The sequence below is a fragment of the Thermobia domestica genome, chromosome 18 (assembly GCF_964235325.1).
Source record: "Thermobia domestica chromosome 18, izTheDome1.hap1.1, whole genome shotgun sequence".
NCBI classification, from domain to species: Eukaryota; Metazoa; Arthropoda; class Insecta; order Zygentoma; family Lepismatidae; genus Thermobia; species Thermobia domestica.
Window position 1 is genome coordinate 154,848,291 of NC_137471.1, and position 14,910 is coordinate 154,863,200.

Genomic DNA, 14,910 nt, shown 5'->3' on the forward strand with positions numbered 1-14,910 from the left:
CCTTGTACTTTATATGCTATAGCGCATTACACTATATACAACAAGGATTTTGGTCTGCATCATGATATAAATTTAAAAATATTTAACATTTTTCGAATCGAAATCAACAAAATTTATTCTAGAAAGTAAAAACAGAATGTTAAGCACATATAATGAGGACAACACAGTGATTTAATTTGGTAACGTATAAATATATAATATGAAGTATCCTCGAGCACGGAAGACAGGGGGTTCTCATCTATACTATTACCAAATTTTTTAATGCTTACTACAAACAAACAATCAATTGCCGAGAGAGGAGTAGTGGTTGATGAAGAAGAATAAGAGGAAGAAGAAGAAGATTGGAAATATAAAGTTGCTCTTGTGAACGTACTTGTAAATCATTTCATTAACACTGGCAGCGTAAAATATAAGGGGAGTATAAGAACAGTATTAAATTCTTATTATATTTCAATTCAAAATGGCTGGTAAGGCGTCTGTTAAGTCGGAATTGATGTGCAAAGAAGAAATTGCTTATGACTTACCTAGTGATGATCCGCTCGAAGGGAGAGGGTGGACATACGAACTAATGAATGACAACAAAGAGTTAATATTATCTACAACGGAAGGAGATGTATCAGTGGACAAGGATAAAGCTAAGTGCTCTTTGGATGTGAAACTAAACGTTGATAGGGTGAAATCAGAATTAGCACTAGAAGAAGATCCTGAATTTGAAAGTAATATAGAAACGCTAAGAAAAATTGTGGTTCAGGAGACTTGCGCGTCGTATTCTAATGACTCCCAACAATTAACAACAAAAAGTTTAAATTCAGTTCGGCCAGAAAGGTAATGTTCAATTTTTCATTAACTAATTGGCTCAGATTGATAATACGATTACATGGTTTCGGAAATTTTGTTGGTTAAAAGCAATACTTCACGAGAAATATTTAGGTATGGGAGATATCATGAACGTTAGTTAGTAGCCTACAATTTGGAAATGACATGGCACACATAGACAAGCTGTATACCAAATAAAAATAATAACAAGATTGATACGATCCATACAATTCTTATGTAGTTCATATCTCGATAAAATAATTATTTCGTTATTATTGGTTACACATTTCTCACTAATTGTTCACATATTTAAAATATGGGTTCTCGACGATATTGTTTTATTTATATAGAGACTTATGTAAAATACCAAATAATAAGAATGGTAATTATTCTAAAATTTTACAAATGTAAACCTGTAATGTATTATATTCGAACATAAACTATGGACGTTTGTGATTTTATTTTGATTTAGCTCAAATGGGTCTAGCTTGATTTTTCCGGCTGGCTTCGAAAGACATAAGTAAAATACAGGATAAAGAATATTTTAACCAACAATGGATGTTCATTAGGTCCATACATCAGTCCATTTCATAGCTTCACACATTTGTTCAAGGAAGTCGACTTTTTACATTCCCAGGAATCTTTTTTAGGGTATGGACCTGCATTTTTCAATATGGGATCACTTTAGAGGCTTGGTGTACGTACATAATATATGAATTATTGTAAAAACAACGCTAATCAGCATGTGCTAGATGGCCGGTAAAAATAAGAGTGCTATGCAGATTAGGGCATTACGCAGAATGTGGGTAAAAAAAGATAGCGCAAAATTCTGTATTTAGGATGACTTACACGTCTTACGTGTTGAATGTGTTCTTGTACGTTCCTAAGTATTTTATAGGTAACATGCTGAAATGCTTTCTTTGCTTGTATATTTGTGTTCCAAAGTAACACAATACATTAGGGACGTAACTTCTTAATTATATGGATCCCTTCATTCCCAAGCATTTTCATAGTTCCGTGTTATGATTTGCCACACTAAATTTTGATACTTCATTTCGCTTACAGTGGTTACTAGCTACCTTGACAAGGGGTTACTTTGCACATCGGGCATTACTTTGCCAAAATATGAAGAGAGTTTCACAGTCCTCCGTCGGTGAAACCATGAACTGTATACGGTACACGAAGTTTCAACTACCCCCTACGATAGAACATGTAACTCTATTTTGGTGTTAATGTTGGGGTCAGCATCAGTTCTAATTACAGAGAGGCTTTGTTGTTGTAGTAGCGTGGAAAACAGTCACTGTAAGGACCGCCAAATTTTAAAAGAATTTCCGTCAATGTTAAGTTAGTTTCGTTATATTATACATTGTAACTTGCATTATACAACGTAACTGATAACCGTTTGAACATTTTAATACAAATAAATTAGTAAAACGGCGGTTAAGCCATACGGAGCGCCATTCTGTGTTTAATTATTTGACAACACAGGTTGTATGTCATTCATTAAAAATACAGATTAATGAATTGGATCCTAAAACCAACGGTTCTGACAATCTCTTACAGTTGAAGCTTGCAGGGTCCCTGACGATTCGAATGAATCGCTTCTACCCTAAGACCTTACATACCACCCTAGTTGCATGCCTTCGGTATTCAAGTCATGACAAATCAGGGTTAATGTCCGAACCCCAATTGGGCTGTCAACATTCAGGCCTTGAGGAGGCATTTTAAGAAAATAAATATAAGGAAGAAGACGACAAGAAATACACCCTGGGAGGAGATTTAATGCTACAGCCTCACATTTCAATTCATCAATTTTTTAATCGTTAGTATTACTTCAGGCCCGCTCGTACCTACAAAATTGGTAGGTTTACAAATGTAACCTTTTAAAGAGCTCTAGCTAATACTTATGTGTGGCTTACTAGCAATTGCACTTATCTTTATCGAGAATAAAGTCACATCCGAGAGCATTTGTCACAATAGTGAAACACAAGATAACAGTAATATTAACTTGTTCATTAAACATTATTGTTGTTCAGTGCCTACTCGTACGTAGCAATCTGAATATGTTCTCATAACATAAACCTTAGTATTACCATATACTGTGTAACTGACGTAGGCACTCCGTACTATCGATACATCATAGTATCCGGTGTTTATCGTAGTAAAGGGTAACGTGGAATCGTAAACGGGCTTCCCTTTTTCTTTTTCTCGAGATCGGTTTATGATTCCCGGCACAAGAATACAAGAGTTATTTTCAAATATCAAAAAGAACAACATTTGATTTACTTTCTCTAAATGCAAATCAAAACTCTAATTATTTTCTATAAATCCAAATCAAAACTAATTATTATATCAAAATCTAAAATCCGAACATCAATCTTATTACCATTATACTTTTCTCTAATTATGCCAAACATTAAAAATTAGAACAAAATTTTGAAATTTTAGTCAATTGCCGAATTTGAACATTAGCTGGAACCCAACCAGGCGTCGGACTGGTTTCATCACTTTAATTTTATAACGAAAGTAGAGATGTTTCTAGGGGATGAACTATATTTTAACCTTCAACTCTTCATAACTTATAATATCGCTTTCTCTGAAGTCAATTAACTTCAGTTATCATTAGTCACATTGAATGCACATTGACTTTTCATAGTGGACTGCATGTATATATTGAACGATGAACAAATCAACGAGCAACTTTATCAAATTCAAGGTTATTGTCAATTACTTTCAATATTATACTAAATTGTGTTTAACTTACAGTATTTTGACGGCGACTTGATCTTACATTACAAATTTCGTATATTTTTTTCAATATACAATCACAATCAGATGAAAAACTTCACTATCTGAAGAGCACATTTTTTAATTACCCAAAATTTTAACTTTATGATTAATTGTAGTTATTACTAGTACTTCTCTAATTATGTTCGTAATTATATCTAATTGCCTAACAAGTCTCTAAATGCTTGATTGTATGGGGACAGTTAATGTTAATATAAACATAAAGGAGAATGATAAAAAACTCAAGCAAAATTTAATAATAAAATTTTATCATGAAATATGGTTCCCAAAACTGGAAAGACCTGAAAAAAAAAGTACAAATCTTAAACATCCTAATAAGAATTCGATACTGAAAGTCCGCATCCAAAACGGGATAGCCATACTTTTCAAAAGTGGTGAGGTATTATTACAATTTCAAAGTCGGAAATCGCGTTCTAAATCAATTACCTGTTTAAAATTTCCAATGCTGTCTTTCCTTTCCTTTCCACATTCATCTTTCACCTCCAAATGCTGTAAGGAAACTGACATCTAAGTAAACGTATCTGATTGTAGGGCGATATTGATGGTTTCTTGGGCTGGTGCGTCAGTGACGGTGGGCACACACTTTGATTCTGAAAAGTAACCTTCGAAATTCGGGGAAATAATCAAATAAATAAACAGTAATACTTTTTTCATAATCTAAAAGTTTAAAAGTTCAAATTCGGTATTTCTGATTTCTCATCTCTTCCCGGGTTTAACCCGAGTTGGGGTGAAGTTCACGCCTTTTTTGTGCTAAGATTTTAATTTTCCATCTGTGCCGGTTACGCTTGTAAGCTGTAATTTAGTACGGTTACATGTACATTTCCAGTTAGTTTGTTTAATTTCGGAACTTTTCTCCTTTTTACAGCGTATTTACTAAATTTCCACGTAATGACAAGCCTTCCTTTACGACGTTTGGATTTACGCTGCATTGCGATACCTGTCATAATTTTTTTTTTTATTTTTGCGCTTACTATTACTATATTTTGAAATGTAGTGTACTATAAAATGTTCGTACGTGTTTTCGCTTAAGCTTTCTGGTGTTCTTCGGAGTCGATGTATACTTCTTCCGCATGTTTGACTCGAAATAACCTCGCCTACAGCTCGACTTTAATTTGCATGTAGTTCGTCTTTGACCGAGTTTAGTGCGTTCCGAATTACGCTTACCAAGGCACTTTCCTTTTATTCTCAACTTATTTCCTTCTGCACGCCTAATGTGTGGTTGTGCGTGCTGAGAGTACGCTGTACGTGGAGGTCGACGCACATTGTTTTCATCATGAGCAATCAACATGTCTACATTTTGTGTAGCACTACACTTAAACTTTCGCTTTTTACAATTTCGCAATAGTGAAGTACTAGCTTGAAAATTCAAACATTTCGGCAACTGAAAATTAATAAATATTGCATCTGATTTACTGATATGATCACGTCTGCTCATTTTAATTCTACTGATTATGCTTCTCGAAATCGAGTTTACGTTAATAATGTATTACGAAAACTCAACTGGGTATCATTGGCCATCTTATTTTTCTTCTTAACTTTTGTGTTACATTTCGGTTCTATAACGGAAATATACTTTCGACTGCGTGTGCTTTATTGGAAGTGTTACGCTTGTTTACGGTAGAGACATTCACTATGTAAAACAGAATTCGCTTGGCGGGTCTATTGTGAATTTGAAGTCGTTTTCTTCTACAATATTCAAAGCTGATAAAGTCGGAATGGATTTGCAGCACTAAAGTGCAACTTACGTTAGACATACACTGTTACAAAGACAAATTTGAATTCTTTAATTCGCGCAAAACCATTTGCCTGCGACACAAAACAGACAACACTGTAACTTCGTTATCACACAAAATCATCAATTCAACTCTCAAGCCTTCCCTGGCTTTTTCAAGAGGGCGGATACGCGCAACCTGAACGCTACCGCTTATCATGTGTGAAACATCGGTATCCCTTGCCGGCAAAAGAATTTCATTAGAAGCAATTTTTTACAGGTACGCGTAACGATTCTTCTTTTTTGCTATCTCTACACTGCATATTTCCTTTTCCTGACTGTAATCGACTTTCTGGTTTATTTGGCACATGTCTTTCACAACTTGGGCTGGCTCGAATTCAAGACGGTTTCTTTTCCGCCTTGCACTCTTTTTTTTGTTGGTTTGCCTACACTCTATCTGTGCCGTTCGCATGTATTCATAGAACACAGTGAGACCTTTCTTTCATTCCGCTACACTTTTTTTAAACTCAGCAGTTACTGAATCAACATGATTGGCCGCGTTAACTAATTCAGAGAGTACTTCAGTTAAGGAATTATTGGATACTTTCATATTAATACGTAAGCTGTCTGCTTTGGCATTCAATTCGCTCTTTCCTACGCTCCCAAATCGTTTCTGTTACAGGCTTTTGAAGATCACCTACTGATTCATGTATTTTTTGTCCTAGGCATCCAATATTCATTACCATTTTTGAGCCATGGTTTCTAATTTTTTCTCTAATTCTTCTGTCAATATTGCTTGAAATTGTTCTAAAACACTAGCCTCCATATTGATATGAGATACGAGCAACTAATTCAAAGTACAAAAATATAAATGTCTGAGTTTAATACGAAAATAAGAAACATGCGCTTAAAACATGAAACACTAAGAATTTTGATATTACGATCATTAACAACCAATCCTTGTTTTTACAACTCAGGTTTCATTTTGCGAAGTGCTTCAATATAAAATTAACACAGATATAAACTAGTACCATATATAAAATATTTTCTATAACTATTCTATCAGGCTTTGATTCCATTTTGTACTAATACACAATAACACATTCAGCAAGGCCATTTGATAATATTTGAAAAACAGTATCACGTGACAGTTTCTACACAATAACTGTGTCTTCATCAGACTTCCACTCCTTCTGGTTGCTGGGAGTTGGTCATCACTTATATACACTGTCCGGAATTCAATTTTAATTAGGTTCCGCCCCTTCTTTAAAAAATAACACTTGTCTAGTTTTCACTTTCACTTTTTAGCTGCACACGTGTCAAATTAAAGGTTTACTTTTTTCCGCTGGATGCGTCCTGTCCTCTAATTATCCTTGTTATTTTGTTTCTCTTTCTTTCTTCTCCCTTTTTATTCCTTCTTCTTTAAGCAGAATCTTCTCTCACTCTTTATTTATCGAGAATCTTGCATTCCAGTTCATCACCTTGCGTCCTGCTTTCATAATCTCTCTGGCTTCCTTCCATTTTCTCACCAAAGTCCTGTTCTCTACTTCTATGACCTCTGCTCCTTCCCACCCTATCCTGTGGTTTGTTCCTTTCTGATGCTTGTGTATCGGATTGTTGTCCATTTTCAGTCTTACAACATCCTGGTGCTGCTTAATCCTTTTTTTGAATTTTTTTTGTTTCTCCTATGAAAATTTTGTTACACTCCTCGCATCCTACTCTATATATTACTCCCCCTTGATCTTTGTTCGCTATTGCTTTTCTCTTTTTTCTTCTGACTAGTTCAATTATTCTGCTTCCTCTTTTCCTGTACGTCCTAATTCCTGCTTTCCGAAACATTCTCTATATGTTCTCTGTTTGTTTGCACAGTTATTGTGTTGAAACTGTCACGTGATACTGTTTTCTTTTTACACATTATCACATAGCCTTGCTCAGTGTGTTATTGTGTATTAGTATTAAAACATTTACTCTTATTCATAAATGCACATGAAGGTGCATAGTGTAAAACATGTATGTATGTGTGTATACTCAATCAGCTGTTTGCTATCCACTCACATCTACATAGAATTAAAAATCAACAAGAAAAAATTTTATGAGCTACATTATTCTCTCTGTTGCTCTCAAGGTCAAAACATATTTACTTAACTTACGTGAAAAATCTACATTACTTAGTTCTTGTTTTTTTCTATCACTCTGCTTTATTTTTAATTAATTGTGTTCGCCGAAGATCTGATAGAAATTGACTGTCGACACTAGGCTTATCAGCTCCAAACTCAACACGTTATCTGTATAATGGTATTGTAAAAGCAGTTGTAGGAAGATTACTATAATTTAACCCGGAAAACGGTCGCCATGTGGTTGAAATCTTGTTTTTTGGTAGTTGTTAGATTCTTGTAATTATAATCGTAACCTTCACATTGATTTTAATCTTTTTCCCAAGATTTGTCACTTGTTTATTGCATTTATCCCAGCTTTGCTACGGCAGTGTGACGTAATATTGAGGTCTCAAATATTCAGTAACAACAACAATAATAATAATAATAATAATATAGGTAACAAATTCCGTATGAGGACACATTGTATTAAAGCCTGTAAAATAACCCGTAGCGTAAGCCATAAGTTACAAAATAGTCGGGATTCGAGAGAAGTGTCAGGACCAACAGCACATACCCTCTCGATACGTTATTACAACTAGCTACATGTTATAACGGAAAGTTTCCCTACAACTAGCTAAATGTTATAAAGAAAAGTTAAATGTTATAACGGAAAGTTTCGAGGTAATTTTGGTGTAAAAAGTAGGGATTCTGAACTCACAAGAGCCGTAATTACAGTTGTTTTTAACTAATGGTTATGCTGGCTAAGATACAGAAGAAGTCGAAGGCGTTTCGAGAAACAGGTTCCGTACCATCATGAGACATTTCTACAGCTACTCTAATTTAAACGAAAGATTTCCGCTAATATTTCGTGTAGAATATATTCTACTGTACGTTTTCAGGAAAAAAACTTAAAAAAAAGAACTGAATATAATTGAAAACTAAAGCTTGTAATAAACTAACTTGTGAAGTTTGCAGATTTAATTAAAAAAGCTTTGCTACAAAAATATATACACAGGCCATAATTCATTGAGCTCTGAAATCTTATCAAAATGATGTATAAGATTCAGTCTACAGAGCAATTGTTGCTTAAAGAGTGGCATACACTATTTCTAGAATCGAGATCAGATGAGATACGATAGTTTTGGTCTCGTCTCGATTCTCATCTCCAAAGCATGACTATAGTGTGAGTTAACCTTGTCCCGTCTAGAATTAAAATGTTTCATCCCGATTTTGTTTGGTTTGTTTTAGAATCGAGATGAGAAATTCGTCTTTTCATGGGCAACATTACACAAAACCGAATTTTTTTTTTTGCCTAATATCACGTTTCTGCTTGTAATGGTACGACCTGAGCGATAATAAGTTTTTAATTTTTAAATATTCTTCGAGATAATTGTTATTATTGTTAGTATTATTCCTGAAAATTTGATAGTTCAAGTGCTGAAACAAAAGTGTATTCAAATATTTGAATGTAATGAAGCGTGTGTTATCGCCGATCTATTTCCATCAAAATTCCTAAAATAAAAAAAAAAAAAAAAATGCTTGACGTGTATTCGATCGAAAAACTTCGAGATTACTGGTCAAGCCCCTAGACCACTGAACCACGATCACAACGCTGTAAATGATTCGTCTTTAGTCTTGTTACTCTAAGTTTCTCTGCCTCAGCTTGGAAAGTTGTATGTAATTTTTTAATTGGTTTCAAAACGTCTTTCGTGTTCCTCTTATGATGATATAAGTGAATTACCTTCGGTACAGTTTCTATTAGTACGTTGAGTTGTTCTTAAACCTTTGGATCGCAAGTTGGTTTTTTCTCCACACGAATCTACACATAAGACAGATTTAATTCTCATACTGTGCATTTGTGTCAAGACAGCCGACAATACATGGTCATAGGCTTATGTCCGCCACGATATAAATGATAGTTTAATTTGATATAGTGAAACAAACTACAGCAACTTATTTTGAGACAATAGTGATATGGTACTCCATTTCATATTTCTACAATATTTAATGTAATAAAACATGTAATATAGCGAATGATTACATGTTTGCTTGCTACTTAATCATTATCTCCATTTACATTTCATTGTTTGTTGAATTTGTTACAGGCGCGATAACATCTTTGCTTTCCACGGAGAAGGGAATACGTTTACTACATTAAATAAATCCATTTCTCATTCTTATGATGAATCTGATACTTCGACGCAGTTTGGCAAAGAATTTCATCGATCACGTTTGACAAAGAATATGGTGACACAGGAAAGTGAAAAAAGTCATACGTCCCAAAATAGTGATAAAGGCTCTACTCAAAGTTCAACTATGTCAAGTGGTGAGTTAGTGCATTCAGGTGAAAAATCTCACATATGTGGAGTATGTGGAAAGGAGTTTAGAGTATGTTCAAGTTTGGCTAGGCACATGGTGATTCACACAGGAGAAAAACCTCACACGTGCCAAGAGTGTGGTAAGGCATTTAATCAACGTTCACATTTGGCTAGACACATGTTAATCCACACAGGAGAAAAACCTCACACGTGCCAAGAGTGTGGTAAATCATTTACTGAAAGTTCAACTTTAACTAAACACATGTTAATCCACACAGGAGAAAAACCTCACATGTGCCAAAAGTGTGGTAAGGCATTTACTCTACGTTCACATTTGGCTAGACACATGTTAATCCACAAAGGAGAAAAATCTCACACGTGCCAAGAGTGTGGTAAGGCATTTAATCAACGTTCACATTTGGCTACACACATGTTAATCCACACAGGGGAAAAACCTCACACGTGCGAAGAGTGTGGTAAGGCATTTACTCATCGTTCACATTTGGCTACACACATGTTAATCCACACAGGAGAAAAACCTCACACGTGCCAAGAGTGTGGTAAATCATTTACTGAACGTTCAACTTTAACTAAACACATGTTAATACACACAGGAGAAAAACCTCACATCTGCCAAAAGTGTGGAAAGGCATTTATTCTACGTTCACATTTGGCTACACACATGTTAATACACAAAGGAGAAAAACCTCACACGTGCCAAGAGTGTGGTAAGGCATTTACTCATCGTTCATATTTGGCTACACACATGTTAATCCACACAGGAGAAAAACCTCACACGTGCCAAGAGTGTGGCAAGGCATTTAATCGACGTTCAAATTTGGCTACACACATGTTAATCCACACAGGAGAAAAACCTCACACGTGCCAAGAGTGTGGCAAGGCATTTAATCGATGTTCGACTTTAGCCAGACACATGTTAATCCACACTGGAGAAAACCCTCACACGTGCCAAGAGTGTTGTAAGGCATTTACTCATTGTTCACATTTAGCTACACCCATGTTAATCCACACAGGAGAAAAACTTCACACATGCCAAGAGTGTGGCAAGGCATTTAGTAGACCTTCACATTTGGCTAGACACACGTTAATACATACAGGAGATAAACCTTACTTGTGCCACGAGTGTGGTAAGGCATTTAATGATCGTTCGACTTTGGCTTCACACATGTTAATGCACACAGGAGAAAAACCTCACGCGTGCCAAGATTGTGGTAAGGCATTTAGTAGACGTTCACATTTGGCTACACACACCTTAATCCACACAGGAGATAAACCTTACTTGTGCCATGAGTGTGGTAAGGCATTTAATAATCGTTCGACTTTGGCTTCACACTTGTTAATGCACACAGGAGAAAAACCTCACACGTGCCAAGAGTGTGGTAAGGCATTTTATCGACGTTCAGAATTGGCTAAACACGTGTTAATCCACACAGGGGAAAAATCTCATACGTGCTAAAAGTGCAGTGAGGCATTTAATAGACGTTCGACTTTGGCTACACAAATGTTAGTCCGCACAGGAGGAAAACCTCACACGTGCCAAGAGTGTGGTCCGGCATTTACTCGTCGTTCATATTTAGTTGTCGAGGTTCCTTGTTAGGCTGCACACATGTTAATCCTCAGAGGAACAAAATGTCACACATGCTACGAGTGTGACGGCGAATTTAAATATCGTTTAAGTTTGGTTACACACATGTTAATCCATACAGGAGAAAGAGGTTAGGTATGCAAAGAGTGTAGTTAGAAGTTTAATCAAAGTTCAACTCTGGCTACACATTAATATGCCCTAAGTGTGGTATGTCATTTGATAAACGTTGAACTTTGGCTAGAGAAATGTTAACCCACACAGGAGTAAAACATCACACATGTCGAGAGTGTGGTAAGGCATTTAATCTACGTTCAAAATTGGCTATACACACGTGAATCCAAACAGTAGCCAAATCTCACCTTGCAAAAATCCTGGAATATAATTCTTTCAACGTTCATACGTGTTCAGCCACACAAGATCAAAACCTCACACGTGAGAGGTGTGGAAGACGATATAGTCTACGCTCAAACATTGAAACGCAGTTGAACACAAGTCAGTCACCAAAGAGATGCAAAGATCTTAGCAAGGCGTTTACTCAAGGTTCACATATTGCAAAGTAAATGATAATCCACAAAGGACAAAAATCTCACACGTGGGGAGAGTTTATATGAGATGTCGCATTCTGTTGGAGGAATAGAGATGATATAATCTACGCTGTTATTTCTACGCGTGCTATGAAAATTGTACTATCCTAAATTGATGTTTGAGTAGAATAGTCGACGAAGGGATGTCATTTGTGTCTGACGTTATCCCACGTTTATTGTAGATCCATATCTAAGCTCAAGTTATAGTCACCAAAATGAGCAACTTTGTCACCTTCTGACAACATCTGGAAATGTTCGTGGCATCTTTCAAGTAAACTTAGAGCACTGTTCCTATATGGTCTGCTGAAACACCCGACGAAGATTGTTTTTGGACAGACTTACCTCTGCTCAAATAGTTTCACACTCACGTACGAGATCATTCTGTGCTCTGCTGCCCCATTAATTTTAATACTACAAACAATCCGCCTGTATGGTCTTGCGGTCTTATTTCTATGTAGAGAATTGGTTGAGAAACGACATTCCACTGTTCCTTATTGATATTTTCAGACATGTTTCGCTCACCACTAAATAGCCATATTTACGGCACAGTCTGTAAAATTGTTTGTTACGCTTTGTACGTTTTTGTAGTGGTTTTAAAGGTGGTTTTCTGTTCACTGCACTTTTGGGCAGTATTCTACTGTACTACTATGAGCAAAATAAATGACGCGTCTCTTTATTTTGAAGTTTTTTGAAAATATCTCCGTTTTCTTTATATGTTGGAAATTTCGGAAGGTTTCCCCAGCAGGACAGGTTAATAACAAACCCGTTTTTAATATTTGTGTTAGATATTAGCTTAAAATAAAGAAATTAGAAGCAAAAAACATTAAATCGACAGAAATCTCGAGAGTTACCAACTCTGCTAAAGTGGGAAATTTTCAAGAACGCGAGGGAATTCTGCAGTTCAACACGAAGCAGCGACATCTATGTCATTGAGAGAAGCGTGGATTAGATCTACAAACGAAAATTTTAACGAAATATTTCTAGTATGTCTTATTATATGCATTATCAGCGAACTCCAAATATATGAATCTATGCTAAGTATTAACGTATAGATAGTGCAAATAGTGGAAATTACCTATGGAAAAAGACGAATTGTTAGCCCAATCGTAATGAAAAATCGTCTTTACTGTAGAACAGGTTCAGCTTACGTAAAAAAGCAAATAGCTCAGTTAGATAAAGCAACGAGTTTATATACCGAAGGTAGACGGTTCGAATCCAGTGGAAGTACTTTTGTCATTTTCATCACTAAGGTTATTTTATTTATTTTTTATTTGGGAAAGAATCAAATTGTAACATATGTGTAAAACTCTTGACGATACCAAAAAAAAAAAAAGAAAAGAAAGAAAAGAAAAAGAAAATATCGTCGCATTTGCTTTAGTGTCTCTAATTTTTGTTTGCAAACAGATTCGTAATTATTTCCCTTGTGCTCACTGATGCATAACGAATGTTTTCCAGTAAATGTTAATTCTAATTTGGAGAATTTTATAGTTTCACAATGTTTCTCACTACATAGTCTTCTATCTACCTGTTTGGATATTTTGATAACAGATTTCCCTATTAAATGTTTAATTTTCTCTATAAATATTTGTCTTAAATTGAAATTGTTTTGAATTTACTACATAAGCAAAGTTGCCCGAAGGAGGAGAGCTCAAGTAATAGATATTCTACGTAAAAGCAACCTATTATAGAATGATGATGTTTCTTACCTTTAGCACATAATCTTAACGTTAGAGAGTCAGAGAGAGAGAGAAAAATCCTGTTTTTCCTCCCCTATGACCACTCATCTTAAAGTTCTACCCATAATGATTCGTGTCACATAATTTCGGCTCTCCAAAGACATTCATATTTATTATTATTATTATTATTATTATTATTATTATTCCTGAATATGCCACCCTTACATAATGTTGTAACTTCAGACATCTTAGTTTAAAGTGCTTTCTTTAGTAATAATTTGAGCAACCACGTCACAAAATTTAAAATGTATAAGGGGGCACGACGTTTTATTTCCCCTCCTCTCTTTTCAGCACCCTCCAACAGAAGGTATATAATTTCTGAGAAGCAGGGCAGACAAAATGAATAAGAAATATATTTAGAGCATCCTTTCCTCCTTCGTGAATGTAATATCACGTAGCATTTTTTATTCTACTGAAGACGACCCTAGGCCGTTATGGTTAGGTAACAAAAGAAATACCTAATATATTTATAGCGCCCCTTAACTGTAATATTACCTCTTCTTTATTTGTTCGAGGCTTCCCTACACAACCAAGGGTGACAAAAAGAATAGGAAAAGTGTCTAAAGATTACAAAAGACTTTATATTTTGTCAGAAACAAGGCAGTATATACTCATTATTGCTTTCGTTAACAAGTGTTTCAACCTTGAGTCGCTTATAAAATTAGGCAGAATAACTTTTGCCGATCATTGTTCTAGAGGGATTTGTCCAGGATGGTTTGGTGTCGAGCTAATAACGATGAGTATGTTTATTTACATCACTGTTAAAGAAATAGCAAACTTTCTGAAAGCAACTTACTTAGGAAACAGATCTTCCTTCTACTTAGCCAGAGCCCACTCTGAAAAATTGCATCTGGCGTTCTGAGTGAAAGTTCTATGGGACTATTAGAAAAATATATTCCCGTTTCCACGCTGATGGTAGAATTTCTTAAACAGTTATTGAATTACGTTCGAAGGGTAGGCGTAAATAGCGCCCCCGCAACAATGTGGCGTGGGGACCGCACAAGCTGCAAGGCCAAAAAATATACAGAAAGTACGCAGGGGCGGAGCAGGCCAAATTTTCACACGGGCAAAGTGACTTTCTGGCGCCCTTCCCCTAGTAGTAGCCTATATTTTACATTTTATCATAGTGTTTTTAATAGTTTAAACCAGGAGCGTCATTTCAGATTTTGCTTTGGGGGGGGGGGGGCAAGACCTCTTGATATAAGTAAAATTTCGCGTTTTTCACTGATTTACTA

General features: G+C 35.6%; 1 protein-coding gene across 1 annotated transcript; it reads left to right on the forward strand.

The window, feature by feature from the left end:
* Positions 1-258: 258 nt before the first annotated feature.
* Positions 259-12,615, forward strand: LOC145674862 (uncharacterized). The gene is made up of 2 exons (XM_081745099.1): positions 259-825; positions 9,537-12,615. The coding sequence occupies exons 1-2, from the start codon at positions 461-463 to the stop codon at positions 11,224-11,226; spliced, it is 2,055 nt and encodes a 684-aa protein (XP_081601225.1). The 5' UTR covers positions 259-460; the 3' UTR covers positions 11,227-12,615.
* Positions 12,616-14,910: the final 2,295 nt, after the last annotated feature.